We start from the raw sequence: 15,891 nt of genomic DNA on the forward strand, positions 1-15,891 counted from the left end.
ACAGCCTTCATGCTCAGGTACCAGAGGTATTTATTACTTCAGACAGTGTTAGTTGTCCTGGGGCATGCCCCCATCAGATGTTCAGAGCACAAACTTTACAAGAGTTCCTTCCTTTATCCCTGGAACAGGCTGTTGTGAAACCAGTGCCAGAGTTTGGAAGAGCAGAGGGGTTATTTTAGAGTCGCCAGCATCCATTTCAGGGTGGTGTGGGTTGACTGTCTCATCCTCACCCATCCTACCGTGTCCAACCGGTTGGTCTGCTTCCCTCATCCCTTGCCCAAGAAGAGGACTTAAGAGAAGAGCTTTCATTAGTGTTTTCAATAGTGTGGGTGTAGGCTTAAGGTGGAAAAGCTGGCCCAGAATACACCCAGGCTTGAGGCAGAGAGAGTCCTAGTTTATGTTACAAAGCTGTTGGCTGTGCTTGCTGTCCCTGCCACATGTCCTGGGTTATCCTTTCTCACTCAGTCAAGAATTTGTCTTTGTGTTGGCGGCTGGGAGCACGTTCAGGGCAGAAATCAGAACGAAGGAGGCGGGAAAAGTAGATGAGGATCATCAAGTCCAACATGAGCAGGATGACCAACAAAAATGTCCCCAGGGTTCTCTCGCCAGCATACCGCAGGAAGAACTTGGTGAGGTAGACTTGGGGGGCCAGGCGGAAGAGAAAGTACATAACCAGGTTGACATACTTGTTGATGCGGTAGAGGAGGAGATGCTGTGCGTTGTTTATCTTCATCATCATCCTCAGTGTGAGGAAGATATTGCTGACCTCCACCAGGAGTGTTAAGACGCCCCCACCAACAAAGCTTTTCCAAAAGATACCAGAGAAGAAGGCACCCATAGCCTAGGGAGGAAGTGACAGAACAAGGGCTGAAAGGTGTCAGTCTTGCTGGGTACACACAACCAACATTCCCTAAGATTAGACATTTCTAGTCTGTTTAGATAAGTGAGGCCCGGAGGGAGCAGTGAGTCTTAGGCAACCTAGAGGTCGGACACTGCTGGGGTTAGTATCACACCACTGGTTTCTCACTTACCATGACATGATGAACAAGGTATTCCCAAGAAGCTCTAGTCTGTTTACTAAGCACAATGTCCACCGTGTCGTGGATGAAATATCCTAGTGGAGGGGAGGGAAAGAACAGACTGAACACTACTAGCTCCCTCCAGCCTCTTTACTCTCAGTCTCCTTGGGCATAACCTACCTGCGGAGAAGCACACAAGCAAGTAGCCAGAAAGTGACCATGCCGTCTCGATCTCCACTAGCATTTCAGGGGTTTGCCATATGCTGGAAAGGAGAAAAGGGATGTTCTCGCGGTTGCAGCCTCCCGGAGGACCCTCACCTCCCCCAACACTTGCCAGTCCCAGGGCACTCTGGGCGCCCACTATTGGCTGATTGGAGAGTGAGGAGGGGCTTGGCCGAAACCCAGGTACCTCGGGTTTCCCACAGCCGTTTTTGGTTGGGTAGTTTTCCAAACAGGGAATCAGGTGAGATCCTTGGCGTCTGTTCACCCATGAGTGATGGGAATAGCAACAGGGAGAACAGTCCGAGCACCCCGCGTAAGATCCCACGGCCGTCTCACTACCCCGGTTGTTCACTCACCACAGCAGTGCCCAGATCCCTGATACAATGGAGTGGGTGAAGGAGACAAGTAGGTTATGCCAACGCCAGGTGCGCAGGGGGTCGGTGCGCACGTGAGCGGGCAGGGGCAGGCGACTGAGCGCGCGCCGGAGTGCCCGGAAGGTCAGCGTGGCGCCGAGGAGCAGCGGCCAGGCGGGGTGCAACAGTAGGTGCATGCTGGCCCTCCCTGCCGTCTGTCTATCCGCCCTTTAGGCCGACTCCTCCGGCAGTTCTGGGAACACTACTCCGTCTCTGGCCAGCGAGCTACGATCGCTTCTGCCGCGGGCCGCCAGACCCACAGTTTCAGGGAGCCCTCAAGGCCCCTTCGCTCCTCCCCGCGCTCCCGGCAAGGCCTCTGCCCGCCCCTGCCGCCCGCGCCCCCGCCCCGCCCCGCCGCCTGCCCCCGCCCCTCGGGCGACTCTGCCGCGAGGAGGGCGCGAGCCCCATGTCCCCCGGGGCCCCGCCCGGATTCCTCCGACTTAGGGCGCGAAGGGTTTGTCCCTGCCGTCGTGGCCGAGGCACCCCTCTCTGACGTCTCCCGACAGCCGAAGGCGTCCTCAGCCCCTTTAGTGCGTGCGTCCCCACTTTCTCTGCGGCGGCCACCGGCTCCCACACCCTGGGCGGGGACCGCGAGAACGCTCCTCTTCTCAACTCTTTTCAGGGCAGAGCTGGGCGGGATCATCACACACCGGGGCCAGCTCTACCCTGCTCCTGGGGTCGGGAGCGCCGCGTTGGACCATGGCTCCGCCCAGACTCGAGTCCTCTCCGGGACCTAGACAGACATGTTTACCTGCCTCTCCCGCGCCCCTCACGAATGGTGCTTAGGAACTGTTGAGTCACCCATCATCATACTTCTCCTCCCCACCACACTCGGGCTCCTGGAGCCTAGCGGCTGTCACAATCCTCCCTCAGACAGTCCCAACCCTCTTCTGGCTCCTTGGAGGCTGGGGCGGGGAAGGCTGCGGATTTGCCCAGACAGCTGGGGTGACCCTCTCTCCATGGCAGTGGCCTGAAGCAGTTGCGGCTTCTGGCCACTAGATGTCAGCCTGCGCTTACTGTGGTGCGGGCTCCAAGCCCGCCTCACCGTGAGAAGGCAGTTCTGCCGAGTGGGATAAGCAGACACAGGAAAAGAGAAGGGCCGGGAAGTGATGGGGTGTGCTTAGGGAGGTGGAAGTAGAGGACGCGAGCAGAAAGTGGGGACTAGGAGAAGTGTTTTAAAATGGGGGAAAAAAACTAGAAAGCGGCGCTCTGACACCCAGGGACCAAAGCCTTTTGGGTGTTTGCTGTCCCCCTGATGGTTCCCGGATTACACATTAACTCCCTTGGGGCTCCAGGGTCACCGAAGGCCCAGCTGGTTACTAAGTGACAACATGATGTGTTGTCTTGGGTGAGCAGTTTACCCTTTCTTGTTCCCAAGTTCCCCGTTTGCTCACGGAAAGCCTGTCCACCAGCGACTCCGGCCTGAGCCAGTGACTGCAGGTTCCCTCCGGTCTTTCCACGTAGGCTAGCTCTGGGCGGGGCGGGGACAAAAGATAAACATCCCTTCCCACGCCTTCCTCACCCTTTCAGAAATAGGGATATTAACCCTTGGCTAACGACCACCTCCTGAATACTGGGGTTTTAGAGCAGCGGCGTCATGAATAAGGATGAAATAAATCCGGTCTAAACCCTAGCAGTGATACTAACCAGCCCACTATTTCTGGACAGAAGTGTAAGACCCACTAGGGCCCTCCCGCCCTCCACCCTGACGCTTTCGGGCTTACTTCCACTCCCATCTCACCCCCAGGAGGTTCGCGATGAGCACTGAGAACTGGGTCCCCTTAGTGCAGTGTTTTGTGCGGGCTTCTGAAAAGCCCAGAGCGCGGTGCTCAATAGTTGTGACAACCTGGAGACCACGTCACGTACTCTCCAGGTGAATCAGTTTGCCCATCTGGGGTTTTCCCGGTCACTCCCTTGGCAAACACCAAACAACCCCCGCATCCCGCCCCACACAGCACGCTCTCGGTGGTTTATCCTTTACGAGCCAGAAAGGAATCCCTTTATCTTCCTGAAGTAGAGCCACGCCTAGGCAGCGGGGACTGCTTCCTCGCTTCCCATTAGACCTTTGGGGGGACAGTCTGGTTGGCGCGGGGCAACTTAAGTGAGCGCCGCATCGCTCCAGTCTAACAACCAATGCCGAGTCACGCGTGGACAAAGTGGCTGGTAGGATGCCGAGCACTAAGGGGCTCGCCCAGAAACCCGGAATGTCTATTCTCCGATCCCTCGCTGGGGGCAGGGCCGGAGGGGAAACGCGACTCACAGTCTAAGAAAAGGCGCGGGTCTTAACAAACGGCTCGGTTCGTCCGCTCCGCCCTGAAAAAGTCTTACGGCTACAAGGCGGAGCTCCAGGGTGGGCGGGGCCGCGCACGCGCCGCACGGGAATTCCAGAAGCGTATCTGAGACATGAGATGGAGAAGTACGAGCGGATTCGAGTGGTGGGAAGAGGTGCCTTCGGGTGAGCCAGGGCTGTGGGGAGGAAATGCTAAGGGAGAAAGAAAATAAACCCCAATTCTGAACAAGAAATCCTGGCCCTGCTGGCCCCGCCCCGTAGCAGGAGCGCCACTCCAGAATACCCCGCCCAGGCATCCTGCCCTTAGGTCTAGGCGGGAAGCCCCGCCCCCGGCGGGATCACGCCCACCAGACCAGTCTGTGCTCTTGGAAAATAGTTGTTCTCACCTATTGCTTCTTTGCTGCGATTGATAATGAGCGTTAGCTACACAAGTCAGACTGTTCGGAGTATATATACAGTTATGACAAAAGCAGGCTTGATACTTCCCCGTTACGAACTTAGCTAATAGGAAATTGATACAAATAAACAGGATTTTCTTAAAGCAGTTAATAAAGTTTGAACAGTTATGAACAGTTATTAAGAGGCCGCGCACCAGATGGGATGGTATATGCCTGTAATTCCAGTACTTGGTAACAGATACAGATTTTGTATATTTGAGGCCAATCTGGTCTACAAAGAGATTATCTCCAAAATAAAAAAATTAAAAGACAGCAAGCCGGTTTTTATGGTCCATGCTGCCGTCTCAAATTTTAGAAAAAGACGAAAAAAGGGGGAATGAGGATGCATGTCGGTGGTAGAGCTCCTGCCTAGTCTAGCATGCTTGCTTTAGTTTCTAAGAACCAAAAGGCAACTTAAGGAATCCACCGGGAAAGGAAGAATCTTCTAGAAGGTGTGGTGTAAAGTCAAGACTTGAAAAAATGAGGACCAGGCAGTCCTTGTAGCAGATGAAGCTGAAGCAGCGTTTGCAATGATTCTCACCAGGAAAACGTATATAGCACTCAAGACTGAGAAAACGACCGGTGTAGTTGCGATGTAGTGGGCAAGGTGGAGAACGTGACTGTCATGGAGGGCTGAGCCAGATTATGATCTTGTAAACTGAAGGAAGAGGTGAAGTTGATTTAAAGTATAAAAGCAAGAGGGTTTTTGTCTTGTTTGTGCTAGAGATCAAGCTCATGGTGTCATAAGAGCTACACCCCAAACCAGGGAAGCGTCTGAAAACTGAAATGGGGTATGGTGGCCCACACCTGTACCCGCAGCCCCAGCGGTGGAGGGAGATAGAAGCCTGAGGATAGGCGTTCCAAGGTCTTCAGCTAAATGTCTGTGCGTCACAGCAAGTTCACGCTCTGCCTGAGCTGCGTGACATTGTGTGTCTGAAGAAAAAAAAGCAGTAGAGTGAATTTTACAAGGACTTTCTCAGGCTGTGTTAGACGGCACTGGATCTGATCCCCAGCACTAGGAGACTAAAACAAGTGTCATTGTGTCTGCTGTGTAGCGTTCAGACCTAAAAGCGATGGGAGTGAAAAGGCTGTGTTAGGACGACAGGGGACATTTTTTGTTCTGTTTTGTTTTTCAAGACAGGGTTTCTCTGTGTAGCCCTGGCTGTCCTGGAACTACTCTGTAGACCAGGCTAGCCTCGAACTCAGAGATCTGCTTGCCTCTGCCTTCCGCGTGCTGGGATTAAAAGCCTGCACCACTACTGCCTGACTTTTTATCTGTTTATCTATTTTTTTTTTTTTTGGCAGGGGCATTTTTAAGGAAGAAATTACTCATCTCTAGAGGCAATTCAGTTATCAATAGCTCTGAAGGCTGAGTTCTTTCTACAGACCTCTACCCAGAAAACAGTTTCAGAACCTGGTATCTCAGGCCGTGACAGCAATGCAGGCCTTTAATCCCAGCACTCGGAAGGCAGGGGCGGGCGATCTCTGTGAGTTTGAGGTCAGTCTGGTATAAAGCAAGCTCCAGGACAGCCAGGGCTACATAGAGAAACCCCTTGTCAAAAAAAAAAAAAAAAAAAAAAAAAAAAAAAAAAAAAAAAAAAAAAAAAAAAAAGAAAGAAAGAAAGAAAAGAAAAAGGAAAAAAAAAAACAGAAAAAGGAGAAAGGGAGAGAGAGAAGGGAAAACAAAAAGAAAACCCGGAATCAATTTCAGCACTTAGGAAGCTGAGGGTAGGTAATTCAAGGCCAAGCTCCGGGACAAAGTGAGTTTTTAAGATCATCCAGTGCTACATAGTAACACTCTATTTTAAGACAGCCCAGTGGTTTAGAGCCCTTGTTCTTTTTTTTAAAAATATTTATTTATTAAGTATACAATATCCTGTCTGTGTGTATGCCTGCAGGCTAGAAGAGGGCACCAGACCTCATTACAGATGGTTGTGAGCCACCATGTGGTTGCTGGGAATTGAACTCAGGACCTTTGGAAGAGCAGGCACTGCTCTTAACTTATGAGCCATCTCTCCAGCCCTAGAGCCCTTGTTCTTGCAGATGACCCCTGTTTATTCCGAGTACCCACATGGTGACTCACAACCATTTGAAACTAGTTCCAGGGGACCTAACACCCTTTTCTGGCCTCTGCGAGCACATACATGCAGGCCGGCAAAACATTTATGCACATAAAATAAATATCTTTAAAAACCTAAATTGGGTGGTGGTGGCACATGCCTTTAATCCCAGCACTCGGGAGGCAGAGGCAGGCAGATCTCTGTGAGTTCGAGGCCAGCCTGGTCTACAAGAGCTAGTTCGAGGACAGGCACCAAAGCTACAGAGAAACCTTGTCTGAAAAAACCAAAAACAAACAAGTAAAAAAAAACCCAAAACAAACAAAGAATTTTCTTTTGTAAATGAGATTACAAGTTGCTTATGAATGCATTGAATAGATTTATATAGGAGGAAGTCATACTGCTAAGAATGAAAACACAGGTTAAAAAGTAAATGTCTAGGGGCTGGGGCTCAGTGGTTAAGAGTGCTCTTCCAGAGGTGTACGTTTGTTTGTTTGTTTGTTTGTTTGTTTTTCAGGACAGGGTTTCTCAATGTATCCTCGAACTCACTCTGTAGACCAGGCTGGCCTCGAACTCACAGAGGTCCTCCTCCTTCTGGCTTCCTAAGTGTTGGGGTTAAAGGTGTGGGCTACCACGTAGGATTAAAGGCATTTGGTTATTTTATATCATATGTATGAGTTTTTTTGCATGCATATATGCATATTCACCATGTTCACGCAGTGCCTGTGGAGGCCAGAAGATGGAGTCGGATCCCCTGGTACTGGAATTCCAGATAGTTGTGAGCTGCCATGTGGATTCTAGGTTCTGGGAACCAAACCTGGGCCCTCTGGAAAAACAGCCAGTGCTATTAACTGCTGAGCCATATCTCCAGCCCAAGATTTATTTTTATTTATTTATTTGTTTGTTTGTTTGTTTGTTTGTTTATTTTTGAGACAGGGTTTCTCAGTAGCTATGAAGCCAGTCCTAGAACTTGCTCTGTAGACCAGGCTGGCCTCAAACTCACAGAGATCCCCCTGCCTCTGCCTCCTGAGTGCAGGCATTAAAGGTGTGCACCACCACTGCTCAGCTCCAAGATTTATTTATTTATTTTTAAATATTTATTTATTTATTATGTATACAATATTCTGTCTGTGTGTATGCTGCAGGCCAGAAGAGGGCACCAGACCCCATTACAGATGGTTGTGAGCCACCATGTGGTTGCTGGGAATTGAACTCAGGACCTTTGGAAGAGCACGTAATGCTCTTAACCTCTGAGCCATCTCTCCAGCCCTCCAAGATTTATTTTTAACAGTTTTAATCTTCTGTGTGAGTGAATGCCACCTGCGGAAGCCGGAAGAGGTCATCAGACCCTTTAGAGCGGGAGTTACAAGTGGTTTTGAGCCCACGGAAGCAGGTGCTGAGCCCATCTCTTCCTGAGCTCGGGGTCTGGTCAGACTGGCCTTGGACTCCAGGTCGTCTTCAGCCTCCGCTGTGCTCAGCTCAGTCATCAGAAGAACTTGTGGTCCATGGGCTGCCCTAAGCGTGGCTGTCACCTGCTCTGTGTCCCTAGTATTGTGCACCTGTGCCTCCGCAAGGCTGACCAGAAGCTGGTCATCATCAAGCAGATCCCAGTGGAACAGATGACCAAGGAAGAACGGCAGGCGGCACAGAACGAGTGCCAGGTGCTGAAGCTGCTCAACCACCCCAACGTCATTGAGTACTACGAGAACTTCCTGGAGGATAAGGCCCTCATGATTGCCATGGAATATGCACCAGGTAGGCCGGATTCCTTGCCTCCGCCTAGAGGGGCCTTTCCCTGCCAGGAGAGTTGGGCACCACGAGGTGGCTTCCCTCTGGGAGAGACTCGGCTAAAGGGCAGAGGTATAGAGTTCTGGCCCCACCTGTGTGCCCCTTACAGGCTCTTTGCCCTCTCTGGTCCCAGTGGGTTGTCCCCAGGATCTTGACTAGTTCTCTGGGGCACAGGTGGCACCCTGGCTGAGTTCATCCAGAAGCGCTGCAACTCCCTGCTCGAGGAGGAGACCATCCTCCACTTCTTTGTGCAGATCCTGCTCGCCCTGCACCACGTGCACACGCACCTCATCCTGCATCGGGACCTCAAGACCCAGAACATCCTTCTCGACAAACACCGCATGGTCGTCAAGATCGGTGACTTTGGCATCTCTAAGATCCTCAGCAGCAAGAGCAAGGCCTACACGGTGCCTGGATTTGCGGGGGACACTGAGGGTCTTGGTAGCTAAGGCTTCGCTCTACATCCTGCCTCTTCCTCTTCCCATATGTGGTCCTGCAAGAGGAAGCCCCTTAGCCTGCTTTGAGAAGCTACCCCCAAATGTGTCTCGGGCAGAGCCCTGCTCCTCTCTCCCAGGGCTGTAATACAGACTTTCCTCCTGTAGGTCGTGGGTACCCCATGCTACATCTCCCCCGAGCTGTGTGAGGGCAAGCCTTACAACCAGAAGAGTGACATCTGGGCCCTGGGCTGTGTCTTGTATGAGCTGGCCAGCCTTAAGAGAGCCTTCGAGGCTGCGGTGAGTACCTACACCCCTGAAGGACTCAGAACCCCAACTCCTTTGCCATAGTTCTGACCACTTCTGTGTTCCTTCTCTTGTGGCTGGCTGAGTCACCTCGGCCCTCACCTGCTGGGCTTACCCCAGGGCAAGGCTGTGCCTCTCCCTTGCTCAGCTCAGACTATGGTTGGGCTTGAGTCCTGTTTTAGCCTGAGAATTCCTGAGGGAAAGGACGTGATCCCTGACTCTTCCATCAGATTAGAGACATTCACAAAGGAAAACCAAAGCAAACCAAAGCTTTGGAGTTTCCCAAAGCACCTGGGATTTCTGAGGACACAGATAAAACTTCCTTATCAGACTAGGAAGTTCTGAAAGCAGTGTTAGGCTCTCCTACCATTCTGCTTTTTCGGGTGAGACTGGATGTCATGGGGGTGGACCTGTTTCTATTCCCTTGGTGGGGGAACTGCCTTGCCTAAGAGCCCAGCCCAGCACCCTGGCCATTCCTACATGTGGTGCCTTTACAGAACCTGCCAGCCCTGGTGCTGAAAATCATGAGTGGCACCTTTGCGCCCATCTCTGACCGGTACAGCCCTGAGCTGCGCCAACTCGTCCTGAGTCTGCTCAGCCTGGAGCCTGCACAGCGGCCACCCCTCAGTCACATCATGGCGCAACCTCTCTGCATCCGGGCCCTCCTCAACCTCCACACCGATGTGGGCAGCGTCGGCATGCGGAGGCCTGTGCAGGGAGATGGGTCCTGGGCTACCCAATGGGAACACAGGAGGTCTAGAGCTAACTCTCCATGTATGAGCAGTCACATAAGACTGCCAGGGACATTACTCGTCCTGAAGCCCCTCTGTATTCTGCAGGGCAGAGAAGTCCCTGACCCCAGGACCACCTATGACCCCTGGCAGCACAGGGAGCAGGGCCACCAGTGCCCGCTGCAGGGGTGAGTGAGTTGGGACCAGCCGCAGAGGCTCCATGCACTATCTGCCATTTCTACTAGTTTAACTGGCCTCAAACCCTGTCCTTGCAGGTGTTCCCCGGGGACTTATGAGACCGGCCATCCCACCACCACTGTCTTCAGTGTATGCGTGGGGTGGTGGCCTTAGCGTTCCCCTGAGGCTCCCGATGCTCAACACTGAGGTGGTCCAGGTGTCCGCAGGGCGCACGCAGAAGGCTGGTGTTACACGCTCTGGGCGCCTCATCCTGTGGGAGGTCAGGTTGGCAGTGGGCTTGTTCCAATGAGGGTGGGAAATCAGAAGTGGAGTTGGGGTCCTCAGGCGCCGCCCACTTCCCTGCAGGCCCCGCCCCTAGGCACTGGAGGCGGCGTGCTCCTCCCAGGGGCAGTGGAGCAGCCTCAACCCCAGTTCGTCTCACGTTTCCTGGAGGGCCAGTCGGGTGTGACCATCAAGCATGTGGCCTGCGGGGACCTGTTCACGGCTTGCCTGACTGGTGAGCTTGTTAGGGAGTACTCTGTGGAGACAGGAGAAAGCCAGACAGTGCAGTTTCTCTCGTCCCAAATTGGTCAGTTAAGGCTGCTCTTGCCTAAAGGGTTACCGCTTCTATCTGGTAGCCATTGAGATTTTCTGGCTCCCTCGCCTTTTCCTGGAGCAGTAGGCCTGGCTGTGAACCGTGTTGTAGTATCCCCATTTGACAGATGGAGAAAGTGAGGCTCTTACTAGTCTAAAACTGCACATTGGAAGGAGACCACCTATGCCTTTCCCCCCCCATCCTGCTCTTCCAGCCCCTTTTCAACGTCTTCCCTCCTCCTCTTTTCAATCCCCACACCCTCAGTGGAGATTGAACTAACGACCTGTGGGCAAGCTTTCTACTGCGAGTTGCCAGTTGCAGTCCCAAGTTTGTTTGTTTTGAGATAAGGTCTTGTCACGTGGTCTTGGCTGTCCTGGAACTTTTAGGGATCCACCTACTTCTCCCTCCTGAGTGCTGGGATTAAAGGCATGCACCACCACACTAGGTTTTTTTTTTTTTTTTTTTTTTTAATTTTATTTACCTTTTTTTTTTTTTTAAAAAAAAAGGCAGTGTTTCACTGAGTTTAACCAGACCTGCAATTCTCCCTCAACCCCAGTAACAGACTGGCGCCACCAGACCAGGCATTAGTTCCTGTTGTTTTGTGTGTGTGGTTTTTGAGACGGGCTGTCCTGGAACTCGTTCTGTAGACCAGGCTGGCCTCTAGCTCAGAGACCCACCTGCCTCTACCTCCTGAGTGCTGGAGTAAGGGCGTGCACTAGCACTGTGCCCTGCTTAGCTCCCAGTACACTCTCCCTTCTTCCACCTGCAAGTGAACCAGAAGTGCTGATCCCCTTGTCTCCCTCACTGCCCTCCTCCCAGACCGAGGCATCATCATGACCTTTGGCAGCGGCAGCAATGGATGTTTAGGCCATGGCAACCTCACTGACATCAGCCAGGTGGGCATTTTGTGTACCCTGGAGAAGAGAAGTGAGAGGGGAGCCCTCTCCCGAGATTGGGGGCAGGGGAGTTCCCAGAAGCCACATGTGCTACCAGCTCCCAGGCTGCACCTGTTCTGGGTCAGCGCAGGGGAAGTACAGACAGCTTCCCCGATGGCGTCCCACCTGTTGCTGTGTCTGCGTGCTGGGCATGTGTGCCTGTGCGGTTGGTGTTAAAGAGACAGTTATCTTCTGAGAATTTGCAGCTTCTAACTTCCGCTTGCAGGGAAGGGACAAGTCTGACATGCCTCAACCACCCTAATCACCCTGCTCTCTTCCCTCTCTCTAGCCCACCATTGTGGAAGCCCTGCTGGGCTATGAGATGGTACAGGTGGCCTGTGGGGCCTCTCATGTGCTGGCCCTGTCCACCGATGGAGAACTATTTGCCTGGGGCCGAGGAGATGGTGGTAAGCCCACTATCCAGCTCCAGCCTGAGGCTCCCTCTCAGAGCTTTCTCCACCATGGCTTCTTTCTCCTCATGCCCATCTTCCTCTCCATGGCCTAGTCTTCCTTTCCTGTTTTTTCTTGAGTTCTATTCATTCACTGGACAAACCATTATTTTTTTTTCTCGAAGATTTACTTATTGCCAGGTGGTGGTGGTTCACACCTTTAATCCCAACACTTGGGAGGCAGAGGCAGGTGGATCTCTGTGAGTTTGAGGACAGTCTGGTCTACAAAGCAAGTTTCAGGACAGCTAGAATTGTTACACAGAGAAACCCTGTCTTGAAAAAAAAAAGATTTATTTATTTGTTATACTTGCAGTATTCTGCATGCATGTGTGCCTGCAGGCCAGAAGAGGACACCAGATCTCATTACTGATGGTTGTGAGCCAACATGTGGCTGGGAATTGAACTCAGGACGCCTGGAAGAACAGCCAGTACTCTTAACCACTGAGCCATCTCTCCAGCCCTATTATTATCATACCTACTATGTATTCACCCTTTGTTAGGTTTGAACTGGTAAGATGAACAAGATGCTGCCAGATGTGGTGGTGCAGGCTTTTAATCCCAGCACTCAAGGCTAGCCTGGAACATAGCAAGTTCCAGGTTAGCCAGGGCTACATAGTGAAACCCCGTGTTTTCTTTTTCCTGGAGACAGGGATTCCCTCTGAAGCCCTAGCTGTCCTGGAACTCACAGAGATCCACCTGCCTCTGCCTCCTGAGTGCTAGGATTAAAAGTGTGCGCCACCACCGCCCGGCTCAAAAGCAAACAAAACAAAAATGTGGATTCATTCAGGCTTACGACATAGGGGAAATTTTGTTCTCCTAACAGTATTTATTTTTAATTTTTTTCAATGCTAGGAATCAAACTTTGCACATAGTAGTAAGTACATGCTCTATCAATGACCTATACCCACAGTCTACCTGGCTAGGTACTGAAAGCGATGATGTCATAGATGGGTTTCTGTCTCAAGTGTAAAGTGTGTGTGTTGGAGGCAGGAGGGGGAGGGATGATAGAGGGCACCAGGGCTGTGGCAAAGATTAACACTGGAGTGTAATTAAAGGAGGCAATGCCAGCCTGGTGAGGCAGGTGGCAGTTGGACAGGGTTTTTCCTTTTTGCGAGACAGTCTTGCCTGCAGTTTGCTGCTTCAGCCTTTTGAATGTAAGATTTTTAAAACTTTCTTTTCAAATAATGTATTTTTTATGTGCATTGGTGTTTTCCCTGCACGTGTTTGTCTGTGTGAGGGTATTGGATCCCCTGGAACTGGAGTCGCAGATAGTTGTGAGCTGTCACATGGGTTCTGGGACTTGAACCTGGGTCCTCTGGAAGAGCAGACAGTCCTCTTTACCACTGAACCATCTCTCCGGCCTGCTTGTTTTTTGAGATAGAACCTTCCTAATGTAGCTCAGCTAGTCTGGAATTCACTGTAGTCCAGGCTTGCCGCCTATTGTCCAGCATCAGCATCCTGAGTGCTGTGATTGATCCGAGGTGTGCTCCATCATACCCAGCTGCTGTCGGATGGAAAGGCTTTAAAGGATTTTCACCAGCAGTAGGGCCTAAGGAAAGCATTTCAGGCTGAGAACAGCCTTTATTCATTCCCCTTTCATCTTGGCATTACTATCCCTGAAATTCAAACTAACCAACCCCTTCTTTTTTTTCCTGTAGGGAGGCTGGGACTAGGCACCCGGGAGTCCCATAGCTGCCCCCAGCAGGTGCCCGTGCCCCTAGGACAGGAAGCTCAGAGAGTTGTTTGTGGTATTGACTCTTCCATGATCCTCACCTTGCCTGGCAAGGTCTTGGCCTGTGGAAGTAACAGGTAAAGTAGAGGCATCAAAGTGATAGGCCTGTCTTCCTACAATCCTTGGCTACAAAGTGTTTCTTTCCTTATTGTCTCCCTCCTTCAAAGGGTCAGAACTAAAGAAGGATGAAACTATTATTTGTTTCAACTCAGGGTAGGATCTGTCTCTCGATGGGACAGGTCCTAGCAAACCCCCTCTCCGCAGCCTCCCCCCCCCCCACTTGTGGGCAAAAGGCAGCCTGTACAAACCTCTAGATTCTGGCTCCATCTTTAGGTTCAACAAGCTAGGCTTGGACCACCTATCCCTGGAGGAGGAGCCTCTTCCCCATCAGCAGGTGGAGGAGGCCCTGAGCTTCACTCCCCTGGGCTCTGCACCTCTGGACCGGGAGCCCCTGCTGTGCGTGGACCTGGGCACTGCCCATTCGGCTGCTGTGACTGGTGAGTGGGACCCAGGTACAGGAGACCGAAGGGGTATTCGCCTCCTCCCCTCCCCTCCCCCCGCTTCTGTTCAAGTGCTCTTTATTTTCTTCCTATCTCCACAGTCTCCGGTGACTGCTATACTTTTGGCAGCAATCAGCATGGGCAATTGGGTACCAGTTCTCGCCGCATCAGCAGGGCGCCCTGTCGGGTCCAAGGCCTAGAGGGCATCAAGATGGTGATGGTAGCCTGTGGGGATGCCTTCACTGTTGCCATTGGGGCAGGTGAGGGTGCGCAGGATAAGGGTGGACAAGGCAGGATGTGTTGGGTTATGTTCAGTTCCTTCCCTTTGGAGTCGTTTTTTGCTGTCCAGTGTTTGGCCGCTTGCTTAGACTGTGCCCCACTCTCTTGAATTCTTGGCAGAGGGGGAAGTGTATTCTTGGGGCAAAGGAGCCCGAGGTCGACTGGGAAGGAGGGATGAGGATGCTGGACTCCCTAAGCCAGTGCAGCTGGATGAGACTCATCCTTATGTGGTGACTTCAGTGTCCTGCTGCCATGGGAACACCCTCCTGGCTGTTAGATGTGAGTCCTGTCCCCCCATGCCCCCACCCCCCACATGACCATGGGGGGGGCTGACCCAGCTCTCCTCCACTCCCCACTCCATCCTTAGTAATTACAAGTGAAATTTCCCAGAGCAGTCTTCTGCCCACAGAAAAGTGAAAGCAGAACCAGTGGGGACTAGGAAAGGGATGTGTAAAACAGAGTTTCCAGCCCGGGGGAGCAGGAGCTGCCTCCACTGCTCTCCAGGCCTCACTTGAATTATTTCTTCTAATACTTCCTGGATCTAGTTGATATTAAATGTCCACTTCTGGCCTGGCAGGAGGGTTTTGGCTCCAGGGCTCAATGAGATCAAGGATGGGTGATGCTTGCTAAGGCACTGCCTCTAGCAAGGCTGCAGGAGCTTCTCTTTGATACTCTCCAGCAGTCGCCGAGGAGCCAGTTCCCCCCTGAGGCAACAGGACTGATTATCCGAGAGACCGCCTCTGAGTGCTCTGAAAACGACTGTCTCAGGGGTCTGAGGAACGACTGTTTGCTGCTGCCTGGATGGTGTCACCAGTGAGGTGGAAAGGCCACCGAAGGCCATTTTGTTCGTCCAAGTCTCTGCCCCCAAACTCTATCTTTTATGCAGTGTCTCCAGGCTTCAGTCTGGCAGGAATTAACAGCAGGACGGTCTTCAAAGACTTTGCTAAAAAAAAAAAAAAAAAAAAAATCACACACACACACACACACACACACACACGAGGAGCCCGGTTGGAAAGAAGTCTCTGGAGGAGCCCGGTTGGAAAGAAGTCTCTGGCGGTGTCCTGATGCCATTCTTTGGACTAGGGCAAGCCAGGGCCTGTTTGTACTGGCCATTAGGCTGCCTAATCTCTGCATGGCTTGAGGTCGGAGGGGTCCCCTTTTCTCTTTCCTGTGGCAAGGGTTTGCTCTACTTCTGAGAGGGTGCCCCCCCCCACTCCCAAGAAGGGAATGCTGGAGCTACTGAGTGGTTGCCAAGGGGATCCTGCTAAAGGGTGTTCCTCACCCCAGGCCATTTCCCAGACCTAGACTGGGGAAAAGGTAGCCAGACCCGACCAGTTTCTTAAAGGTTTGAAAATAGCGCCAATAAAAATATCAAATGCCTGCTTGACATATGGTCTTTTCTGGGGTGGAGGTGGCCTCCAGACACCCCAAGACTGGGCTGGGCCCGACTGTGGTTGTAGGGCAGCGGCCAGGAGGAATGTGGGCGCAGTCAGAGGCTGGAGGCCGGGACCAAGGTTCCGCTGGCCC

General features: G+C 52.2%; 2 protein-coding genes across 8 annotated transcripts; one reads left to right on the plus strand and one right to left on the minus strand.

Annotated features, from left to right (window-relative positions):
- Nucleotides 1–13: 13 nt before the first annotated feature.
- On the minus strand, nucleotides 14–3,957 carry Tlcd1 (TLC domain containing 1). 4 transcript variants are annotated; one of them, XM_038327074.2, is made up of 5 exons: nucleotides 2,406–2,528; nucleotides 1,429–1,616; nucleotides 1,200–1,282; nucleotides 1,032–1,114; nucleotides 14–841 (listed from the first exon to the last, which is right to left on the minus strand). In XM_038327074.2, the coding sequence occupies exons 3-5, from the start codon at nucleotides 1,261–1,263 to the stop codon at nucleotides 458–460; spliced, it is 531 nt and encodes a 176-aa protein (XP_038183002.1). In that variant the 5' UTR covers nucleotides 1,264–1,282; nucleotides 1,429–1,616; nucleotides 2,406–2,528; the 3' UTR covers nucleotides 14–457. The 4 variants fall into 4 exon arrangements, with proteins under 4 accessions (XP_038183002.1, XP_038183003.1, XP_038183000.1 ...); XM_038327075.2 differs by lacking the exons at nucleotides 1,429–1,616; nucleotides 2,406–2,528 and adding an exon at nucleotides 3,915–3,957; XM_038327072.2 differs by lacking the exon at nucleotides 2,406–2,528 and having other exon boundaries at nucleotides 1,598–1,965.
- On the plus strand, nucleotides 3,837–15,751 carry Nek8 (NIMA related kinase 8). 4 transcript variants are annotated; one of them, XM_038327069.1, is made up of 15 exons: nucleotides 3,837–4,109; nucleotides 7,988–8,193; nucleotides 8,401–8,633; nucleotides 8,829–8,960; nucleotides 9,464–9,672; nucleotides 9,806–9,885; nucleotides 9,973–10,154; nucleotides 10,241–10,391; nucleotides 11,289–11,365; nucleotides 11,694–11,811; nucleotides 13,512–13,662; nucleotides 13,919–14,082; nucleotides 14,187–14,345; nucleotides 14,485–14,643; nucleotides 15,047–15,751. In XM_038327069.1, the coding sequence occupies exons 1-15, from the start codon at nucleotides 4,063–4,065 to the stop codon at nucleotides 15,070–15,072; spliced, it is 2,094 nt and encodes a 697-aa protein (XP_038182997.1). In that variant the 5' UTR covers nucleotides 3,837–4,062; the 3' UTR covers nucleotides 15,073–15,751. The 4 variants fall into 4 exon arrangements, with proteins under 4 accessions (XP_038182997.1, XP_038182996.1, XP_038182998.1 ...); XM_038327068.1 differs by having other exon boundaries at nucleotides 3,840–4,109; nucleotides 15,044–15,751; XM_038327070.1 differs by having other exon boundaries at nucleotides 4,045–4,109; nucleotides 8,043–8,193; nucleotides 15,044–15,751.
- The last annotated feature ends 140 nt before the right edge of the window (nucleotides 15,752–15,891 follow it).

This window comes from Arvicola amphibius, chromosome 4 (assembly GCF_903992535.2).
Source record: "Arvicola amphibius chromosome 4, mArvAmp1.2, whole genome shotgun sequence".
Lineage (NCBI taxonomy): Eukaryota > Metazoa > Chordata > Mammalia > Rodentia > Cricetidae > Arvicola > Arvicola amphibius.